Consider the following 10,943-nt stretch of genomic DNA (forward strand, 5'->3'; position numbering starts at 1 on the left):
TACGTACTAATATTAATCACATTAATCAATTAGTACAATTTTAGTAAATTAACAGTTAATTAACTAAAACCCGTCTCCTAAAACTTATTATTCAATTATCGCATAATTAAATAATAATTGCCTCTCCTCGAGTTCGCAACTCGAAATCTCTCTAAAAATAATCGACTAACCTCTTAGTCTATAAATCAAGGGACTAAATAAATTGTATCTCATACAATTAATTAGTTGTCTATTGGGGTTCGTTCCTTTAGGTGTGACCGAAAGGGGTCAGTTGCTCACCGCCGTCTCACGTTAATATTCATCACTACTAAGTTGTTAGTATACATACATTAATATTTACTAAGAAAAGTTAGTAAAATCAAAATATTATCAAGGGTATAATATTAACAAGTTTCTAGTCAATACTTGTTATTATTTTGGGTAAGTTCTTGGGTGCAACAAGAAGGAGATCTTCTTTTTGAAGATTTGCAAGGAGGATCTTCCATTTGGTATTAGCTCAAGAACAAGCTAGTAAGGTGAACTAGTTTGTGCCTTTTTTACCACAAATTTAATGTAAGGAAATTGTTTTCCTTATACTTTCTTTTTATGCTTTCATATTAGCATGCTTGTTACATAGTTCACCTAAATGACAATTTATGACATAAATTAATTTTATTAGAGAGTTTAATATAGATCTATGATCTTTCCTTACATTGATTTTGTGGTAAAAAGGGCACAAACTAGTTCACCTTACTAGTTTGTTCTTGGGCTTATAATAAATGGATGACCCTCCTTACAAATTTTCAAAGAGAAGATCTCCTTCAAGATGCACCCAAGAACTTACCCAAAAATAATAACAAGTATTTAACTTGAAACTTGTTAAAATTATACCCTTGATATTATTTATGATATTACTAACAAGTCTTAGTAATTATATGTGTTTACTAACAAACTTAGTAAAGATGGATAATTATTTTTAAAGAGATGAATGATATTTTCACATGCAAAACATAAGTGAATGTTGTAGTGTAGAAATGAACAATAGGTAGAGTAAAAAGGAAGGGAAAGTGGCGGGTGGAAAATGGAGTGTTGGAGTGGACAAACTTTGTCTTATATTTTTCATCTTACATCACATGCAAAATCTTATATAAGAAAATTGTTTTTCCTTATACTTTCATTTTTATGTTTTCACATTAGCATGCATGTTACATAGATCACCTAAATGACAAATTATGAGATAATTTAATTTTTATTAGAGAGTTTAATATGGATCTATGATCTTTCAAGTGGTATCAGAGCTTAGGCTTGTAATTTGCATGTTGATTTTAAGCATTTTAATGAATTATGAGATAATTTGTAAAAACTCAAAAATGGTGTTAGAAGAGGTTTTAGCACGAAATTTTTGGGACATGCATACCTACTGATCTCAAAAGGTTTATGGAATGTTTTGGTGATTTTTGAAGTTATTTTGCTATTTTTAATGTTTTTTGGTGGAAAACTGAGTTAAAATGTCGCATTTTAGTGAAAAATTGACTAAAAATAGTTAGAAGTTGATTCGGTGCATGGATTTTTTATGGTAGTTCATGCATGTTTTCTACTGATTGTATGAAAAATGTTGAAGGTTGGTTTGAATTTTTCCATGTTTGTTGAGTTTTTGAGTAAAAAGTCGATAAAAGTCAAAATAATTAATCATAATTTCGAAACTTTTGATTCTGCCCATGATAAATTTATGTAAATTTAATAATATTATTTAAATATCAAAAGTGATTTTGCATGTGTGTTTTCACTTTGTTTTGATGTGTATTGGTTTTTGTGGTTAAAAACCGATAAATATCGATCTTTTTCTTCACAAAATTTATCCGGAATTTTTGGGCAATTTTTCTGACATTTTGGTGTTCTTTGGAGTGTTCCAGAATACTAAAAGTTTTTGTTTCAATTTTTTCGGTAATGTTTCAATTATTTTGGATTTTTACTTAAATATTATGATTTTACCGATTAAATTAGTAAAATATCACCAAATCAAACTAATTATTTATCATAAAATTAGTGAGGACTAATTTTGAGGTTCAAAATAGTTTGGACAATTATTTTGGAATTAAATAATATTTAAGAGTTGATTATAGATTTTTACATGTTAAAAATCGATTAAATCCACAAAAACCGAGATTAATACCAATGATTGATAGATAGGGAGATTTTGGCATCATATATACAGCATTTTAAGCATATTTATTTAAGTTGAATGAATGATTGTCATTTATTTAAAGTATTTATCTTGTTGTACCTAGCATGGCCTAGTTAATTTTAATCGTTATTACCCGAAATGAATGGGAATATCGATTTGTTTGTAATTAAATACGATCTCGTATCGTCGGTTTGTAATTAATTAATAGTTTTATTTTTATTTTATTAATTAATGTATAATAGGAATAGCTATGTAATTCATTTGTAATAGTTATTTTTACCGGCGTTTCCAAAATAAAGACGGATTACAACGAGACGGAGTCTATTTTTGGAAGGTGTTCCAAATCCCACAAGGAAGTGCCACTTATGGAGTGAAGAGGCAAGGGACCAAGGAGTTGGTTTCCGAAATGTAATAGACTAGTTTTTATTAACTAGGTGGCCATACTAGGATTTATTCATATGCTTACATGTTTGCTTGTTTTATTTTCGCGCATGCCAAAATCGCCATTCACATGCATTTTATTTTCGCGGTTGTCAATTCACGTCATTTACATTCACCGAATTAATTCACTTATAAGAAATTTATGACTAAATTGACAAGATCTCTCACATAACTAAAATTGAGATTAGCCTTACCAATTAGTAACACCTATGAATCTCTTGTTCATTAGAGCCACGCTCGCCCAAGCGGGGTGTTCTCTTTTTACCTTGGGTAAGTAGGGTGGTAAGCGGTTATCACGAGCCAAAATTGGTTGGACTGAATGGGATATAAGATGGTCTTGTGTTCCGGGGCTACTAGATGAATTTGAGGAAATTCGTCGACCAAGAGTTCTAGAGGTAGAATTAGTCAACGTGACTTACCGAATTTACGCAATTATGGGATGTTTCGCCCAAGCGATGCTCATTTTTGTTTAATATTTGGGTCTTGGAATCATTTATATAATTAGTGGGAGGTCATTATATAAAAGCTAAAACTTGCTAAACATGTTTTTACAAGTATTTTTTTTAAAACAATGAATGTTAATTTTTCCTTTTTGTTGTAGCATTTTAATTCGCAATGACAACTTCATCAACTCCATCGACTACTTCACTTGGCAAAGATTCATGGCTAAGTTCCGTAATGGACAAATGTATTTTAAAAGATGACGGTAGTAACTTTCTTGAATGGGAATCCAACATCAAAAGTGCCGTGTTGTCCGACAATGTGCTCACTTACTTGACCGATGCTCCTCCTATTGAGCTCGGTGCAAGAGCTTCATCGGCGGTGCGGACCTCCCATGATGACTATATGAGAATGTTGAATGATATCAAGAATGTGTTGATATGGTCAATATCCCCAAAGCTCAAGCTATCATGCATATCTTTAAATGCTTACGAGATATTCACTCGTATGATCACTATGTTTTCACAAACACCTAAAGTCCGTCAATACGAAGCGGCGGCACGCTTCTTTGAAGATAAGCTTGAGAGGGGCCAAAAGGTTGGTCCCCATGTACTCAAAATGGTCGAATATGTTGACATCTTAGAGCGTCTAGGGTGTAAGATTCCTAAGACTCTTGTGGTGGATCGTATCCTCCACTCACTCCCCACCAAGTTTGCCCACTTTAGGGTAAACTACAACATGAATGACATGGATAAGAGTTACCATGAAATTCATGCACTCCTCTCCCAAGCGGAGAGGGATATGGGGGCTAGTGGGAGTGAAAAGGGAGATGTTTTAACCATGAAGTTAAAGAACATGTCTCTTGGAGTCAAAAAAAGGAAAAGGGAAAGAAAAGTCGCAATTCAAGAAATCGTCAAAGAAAAATGACAAAGGAAAGGGGAAGGCCGTTGAGAATGGAAATCCCAAGGCAAAAAGTGTCAAGCTCTCCGAGGCCGAATGTTTCCATTGTAATGGGAAGGGGCATTATAGGAGGAGTTGTCCCAAATACTTGGAGGATATCAAGGAAGGGCGTGTGACGCCTATTGGTATGATTTCCTCTCTCTATGTGATAGACGTTAATTATGCTTTTACTTCCACTTGGGTACTTGATACCGGATGTGGTTCTCACCTTTGTAACCATTTGAAGGGTATAAGGGATGTGCAAGCACTAGCAAAAGGTGATGTGGATCTCCGCATGGGCAATGGAGCTAGAGTAGCCGCCGTTGCCGTAGGGACCTATGTGCTCACTTTAGCTAGTGGTTTAGAGTTGTATTTAAATAAGTGTTATTTTGTACCAACTTTAACTAAGAACATCATCTCTGTAATACTCCGTATTTTAATAATAATTTATAAGAATAATTTATGTAATTTAATGAGTGAATAAATGGCATTCTAATAGTAATTACAAATAAGACGTTAATTAAATAATAAATTAATTGTTCAAGTCGGGAATTGGGTTTGGCTAATATTTGTGCTTTGGGCCGTGTGCTATTATTAAATGGGCCGAAACTTATTAAATTGGTACGAGTGTAATCGGGATTTATATCGGGAAATTTATAATAATATAATAAGGAAATAATAATATATAAAGGTAATTATAATTATAATAATAATAATAAAGTTATGGCAATAATAAATTTAGTAAGTATTATATGCGGAAATCCTAGTTATGGTAAGATTAATAGTATATGATAATAATAATAATAATATAATTGTAATGACAATTCCTATACTAATTGGAATAAGGTAAGTTACATAGTTTCCTAATTGACCTCGTATTCTCTAAATCTTACACTATAAATACCACCTTAAATCTGAGAAATAATTCATAAATTAAAAGAAGGAGATTTAAGAGACGGAAGGAGCAATTAGCGATAAAAGGTAAGACCGTCTCACAATTTAATGTATTGATTTTATAATTAATATAACTCATAAACTAAACCGCCGTTTAACGAACTAAGACCGTCACCATGACCGTGGATCACCAGGGTTTGACAAGACCTCCGTTTTTACCGTCGTTGACCGCCAGGGATGGGTGTTTGACCGACTATAAAAGGGTTGTTGTGGGTGGTTGTTTAACACGTTTTATATGTCTCATAAACCCATATTTCAGTCGTGACTGACCTAGGCTTAGTAAGGGTGGTACCTGGGTGATAAGTCGACCACTATGGGTGGTGATGGGTGGTCGGAGGTGGTGTTTTGCGCAGTGGCTGACAGAAAAACGCGAGGGTTATGTTGTTGTATAGCTAGGATTTTAGACTCCCGTTGTGACTTGTCTAGACCACGACTTGGGCAGGGTTTTCAACTGGTGGTTCGGGGTGGTTATGAGCAGCTAGTGGTGGTGGTTTAAGTGGTGGTTAGAATATTTTAGGCGAGATTGACAGTTGGTGTTCACTGTTGCTGCTGGGTATTAGGGCAGGCTGACGGAGGGTTGGTGGTGGTTATAGGACACGGTGGAGGTCGGTGGTAGTCTTTAGTGGTGGTGGTGGTCGTGAATAGTGGTTTAATCGTGAGTTGTATAGGTTGCGTCGGGTTCGGGTTCGTATATTAGGAGGTGGTTTAGGGCGTGTTTATGGGGGGTGGTAAGGGGTGGCTAGGCTGGTGTTCAGTGGGTGTTTGGGTGTGTTGGGTTGCAGGCTGGTGGTGACGGAGTTGGGTGGTGTCGATGGTGGCTAGGGGTGTCGGATATAGGTGGGTGAAGGATGGTTGTCAAACACGGTTTGCTTTGTAATTTATAGTGTGTGATGTTGAGCTATTTTCACGGGTTGCATGGGTGATGGGTGATGGGTAATTGGGTTATTCGGGTTTCAAAGTTTAATCGGGTTTGTTTATGAAAACGGGATTAATTATACGAAATTATAATTAACGTAATTAATTAATTAATAATTGTTGAGTCGGGTTTCTAAGTTGGGTTTGATGCTGTTTTTCGTATATCATAATAATTAATAATGAAGTATAAATAAAGTAAATAATTATTATAATAAATTATAATTACAAACAAATAATTGAATTGAATTATATATTTATGTTAGGTGACGATTTGTGAAGAATTATAATCGTATCGGATTGCTTTATTTATTGGCTAATTTGTGACGGGTTTTATTTGGGAGTTGGGTGACTCGGGTTTGTATCGGAATCGGGTTTTAATATCGTAAACCTTAATAATAATAAATAATTAAATTGGTAGATAATAATAGAAGTTAATAATTTATAATTAATGGTATTATTTGAATAAAGTAAGTAATTAAGTAATTATAAGTATATTATTTATTTATAGGTGACGGACTTGTGGGACGGGTTTGTTGAAGAATATTTTTAGTAGATTGCATTACTTGGAATTGCTTGCCGGGTAGGAATTTCCTACTCAACTCGGTTTTATTGTTAAGTGAATGAATGTTTAATTGTGACGGTCGATGAGATTAATGTTAATATTGTTATTTATTATTGGAGACTGAGTATATGTGCAGTTGTTGACGGAGCTGTACGACGGGATTGTTATTGAGTTTTTGTTGTTGGATATATTTGATTGTTGGAGAGTTGATTATTCAGTTGAGCATAACACGGAGAGTGTTACTGCCAGTTGTGCATAGCGAGCAATCGTTACTGCTAGATGAGCATAGTAAGTAATTACTACTGCCAGAGATAGTTGTGGATAGTAAGTGATTACTACTGCAAAGTTGTGCATAGTACGGGAATACTACTGCCAGTTGAGTATGGTATGAAAATACCACTGCCAGTTGAGTTGAGCATAGCACAGTGTTAAGGGAGTTGTGCTACTGCCAGCGATGTAAGTAAGTTGTACGGATGGAGTGATGAGAATTTGAAGGACGTTTATCTTGGTTGGATTATTATTATTGTTGTTGTTTAGTTTATTTCTACTCAACCTCGCGGTTGACTGTGTATTCTTGAACACCCTGCGGCGAACCGTTTTATGGGGAGCAGATTTGACAGGTACTAAAGATTAGGTGACTCGGGAGCATTGGGAAGAGAGCTTGACTTGGACCATAGTTGAAGTCTAGATCACGTAGAACATTTATATCACTTTATTTATTTCCGCTGCGAGATTGTAATTATTTTATATTAAGATTTAGTTGGTTAATTTGTAATAAACATGTAAACATTAAGTTTTTAATTTAAAGTACTTTGGTGAGTTGGTCTTTGTTATTCACTACCTCGGGAAATCGAGATGGTAACAGTCCTATTTATTTGGAAATGTCTAGATAGAGGCTTCTAAATAAATGGGGGTGTTACAAAGTGGTATCAGAGCAAAACGATCCTCAGGCCTAACCAATGAACAATAATGAACTTAGGATGTGTCTAAATAAAATGAACCCCGGGTAGAAACTGTTAGGTGCCCCTCTTAGTGCGGTTAAGAAGGCACCCTTAATTCGTACCATGGCCCTCTCAGTTTTGAACCGGGAACCTTGAGAGGATACTTGAGAGTGTGGGGTAATTTAAAAGGAATATTGCTTATTTTGTCTTGAAAGTTTTGTTTCCTTGTTTGAATGTTGTTTCATTAATGATTGCGATTACGTGAACGATTTTCTTTTACGCATTGGTATAAGCTTGTTGATATGAGAAAAGTATGTTGGCATGTATGTAGGAGGTGTGGGTATGATTAATATGTGAAGTTTTAAAGGAATTGCGTGAAATTGTGAAGAATGTGATTTTGGTTGATTTCTCGAAATTTTACCCTTGATTGTTTTAGCTGCCATTTACTGCCTGGTTACAATTCTTATACGAGATTTTTATGTGTGATAGTCTTGTGAGTTAACTTTCATATGTCACCGGTTTCGTGTTCAAATAACATACGGTTTGGGAGAAATAAATATTTTAGTAGACAGTGGTCAGAATATTCCTGTACAGTGATGTTTTAGCGCCATGTTTTTGTAAAATTTGCCACATAAAAACTACCTGTCGATTTAGTGTAATTCCAACTACATTGATTAAAAGATTCATATATGTTTCTAAATTAATAAGCCACATTGGAAGGTAAATTGTTGACAATTAATAGTGATTTTTACAAGTTGACCTAAGTTTCTGACAAGTTGTTGTAAAATTTATGTTTCGACCAAACAATTTGTAAAATGCATTATAAATTGACCTTATGACTTTTTGACTTGATTCTTTTGCTAATGATTTATAAACTCTCTTTTTTTTTTAAAAAAAAAGTATAAGTTTTCAAGAATTAATTATGTTATTAATTATTTATGAATTTTAGAAGTTATAACATGTTTTGCTAGCCTTGAAATGTATCAGTTTTTGTTTCTTATCTTTTGAACATTGATATTTTGATATTGTAAATTATTTGAAGTAGGATGACATGTCTAGTGATATGCGGAATGTGTTTCCCTAAGCCTATAAATATGTTCACATTAAATGCATTCATGTCTAAGTTAGATATCATTATGAAGAAAAGATTAAACTAAACAATTATGCGTACTTGGTTATAAATTATTATTAGTCCGGCAACGTATTCGTCGATAGCTAAAGTAATAAGTTGAAGTTTAAACAAAGACTAGTTCGAATATCTTATATGATTATTTTTGTTATATAAAAGTAAATCAAATATTTTGTTATCGAGTTGTGTTGGAAAATAATAGTTGCTTTATGTTACATTGTGTGTTCCTTATTTTGTGGCGTTACAACAATGAATTGTTAGTTCCTATCGTTTGTTATTCTGAACTTCGAGGACGAAGTTTATTTTAGGGGGAAGGAATGTAATAGTACGAATATTTTGAGTTATTGTTGTGTTACCTTATGATAAGATTGACATGATTGATAATCGTAAAATGCTTGATTGTGTTGGATGGTGGTTAGTTGTGAGGATGTTTATAAGTGATGTGGTGGTAGTTGTGGGCGAACTTCGGGACGAAGTTCATTTTAAGGGGGGAAGACTGTAATACTCCGTATTTTAATAATAATTTATAAGAATAATTTATGTAATTTAAGGAGTGAGTAAATGACATTCTAATAGTAATTACAAATAAGACGTTAATATAGAAGAGAAGCATCCAAGAGAACATTCTAATCTGCCAAGATCTGATCAGGTTATATGAAAGGCCTCATGCTTCTGCAAGGTGTATGTTCAAAATAGACCTGCAGAAGGCATATGATACAGTAGAGTGGTGCTTTGTTGAGAATCTTTTGGAAGAGCTACATTTCCCGCCTGAATTCAAAGCTATGATTCTACAATGCATAACTACAACTACCTTCTCACTCTCTATAAATGGTGAAATGTGTGGTTACTTCCAGGGGAAGAGGGGCTTAAGACAGGGGGATCCTCTCTCCCCCTTGATATTCACTTTTTGTATGGAGTATCTGACTCGTACCTTGCAGTATGCCTCATCAAAGTCTGAATTTAAATTCCATCCTATGTGCAAGAAACAAAGGCTTACTAGTCTTATGTTTGCTGATGATGTCATGCTCTTCAGTAAAGGGGATGCCAATTCTATGATGCTGTTGTTACAGTCATTTGCCACTTTTCTAATGCTTCTGGACTGCAAGTTAGTGCCTCAAAATCTAGTGCCTATTTCAGGAATGTACCAGAGCAGCTAAAATCTGAGATATTGCAGATATCTGGATTCAATGAAGGGAGCATCCCATTCAAATACCTTGGTAAGCCAATCCAGACTACAAGACTCAAAAAGCAAGATTGTGAGTGTCTTGTGGATAAAATTTGTGCTAGGATACATGTGTATGGGGCAAGAAAATTCTCCTATGCAGGAAGGTTAGTAATAGCCAAGAGTGTGCTTAATTCCCTACATTCCTACTGGGCATCTATGTTTGTCATCCCCAAAGGAATCATCAAAAACATTGAAGCAGTTTGTAGAAACTTCCTCTGAGATAACTCAGCAGATTATAGGAGGATTCCTCTTGTGGGATGGGACACTATTTGTAGACCTAAGATGAAGGTGGTTTGGGGCTCAAGGATCAGGAATCTTGGAATAAGGCAATGGTAGGAAGACTGGTGGACTGGGTAGCTACGCAAAGAGACTCAATTTGGGTTAACTGGGTGCAAAGTAATTATCTTAAGGGTCAGGAGTGGATGGAATACAAGCCTAGTTCGAACTCAAGTTGGGTATGGAGGAGAATTTGCAAGGTTAAGGACGAAATGAGGACTGGTTATGTTAATGGGCAGTGGAATGTTCAACCAGGAGGCTTTACTCCAGCTGGTTGCTATGCCAGGTTCAGAGGAACAAGGCCAAGAGTTCAATGGGATAAGGCAGTATGGAATGGGTGGGCAGTTCCCAAGCATCAATTCTTGGGTTGGCTGGTTACTCATGAGGCCTTGAATACAGCTGTTAGACTAGTCAGGTTTGGGGTGGATATTGAGGATAAATGCTATCTGTGTGGCATAGCTTCTGAAACTATTGAGCACTTGTTTTGTGATTGCCCTTACAGTAGAAGAATTGTACGGGAGATGAACAGGAAAACTACTTGGGCATTTCCTGTCAGGGATATGATGGACTGGTGCGGGTGTAGAACAGGTACGGTGCTTTAGAGAGGAATACAAAATGCTATAGTGATGAGCCTCTTGTACCAGATATGGCAACAGAGAAATAGAAGCAGGAATGAGATGGTTCTGATTAGGCCAGAAAGTGTGGCAGGTACAATATTGGAGGATATGAGGTCAAGAGTTCGAACCCGAGAAAAAACAATGATGACTCTTGGAGAACGAGATTGGCTTGTTAGAATGCGTCTTATAGAATGATATCTTTTGTATGATCACCATAATGTAATTATCTTTTTCATATTTATATAATTCTCACATTTCACCAAAACAAATAAGACGTTAATTAAATAATAAATTAATAGTTCAAGTCGGGAATTGGGTTTGGCTAATATTTGTGCTTTG

The 10,943-nt window shown here is 35.1% G+C and overlaps 2 protein-coding genes across 2 annotated transcripts; both read left to right on the forward strand.

Moving 5' to 3' along the window:
- Positions 1–9,169: 9,169 nt before the first annotated feature.
- Positions 9,170–9,643, forward strand: LOC141656699 (secreted RxLR effector protein 78-like). Its single transcript, XM_074463704.1, has one exon. The coding sequence runs from the start codon at positions 9,170–9,172 to the stop codon at positions 9,641–9,643; it is 474 nt and encodes a 157-aa protein (XP_074319805.1).
- A 397-nt stretch (positions 9,644–10,040) lies between these two features.
- On the forward strand, positions 10,041–10,589 carry LOC141656709 (uncharacterized). The gene has a single exon (XM_074463715.1). It carries the CDS (start codon positions 10,041–10,043, stop codon positions 10,587–10,589), a length of 549 nt encoding a protein of 182 aa, XP_074319816.1.
- Positions 10,590–10,943: the final 354 nt, after the last annotated feature.

This window comes from Silene latifolia, chromosome 1 (assembly GCF_048544455.1).
Source record: "Silene latifolia isolate original U9 population chromosome 1, ASM4854445v1, whole genome shotgun sequence".
NCBI lineage: Eukaryota > Viridiplantae > Streptophyta > Magnoliopsida > Caryophyllales > Caryophyllaceae > Silene > Silene latifolia.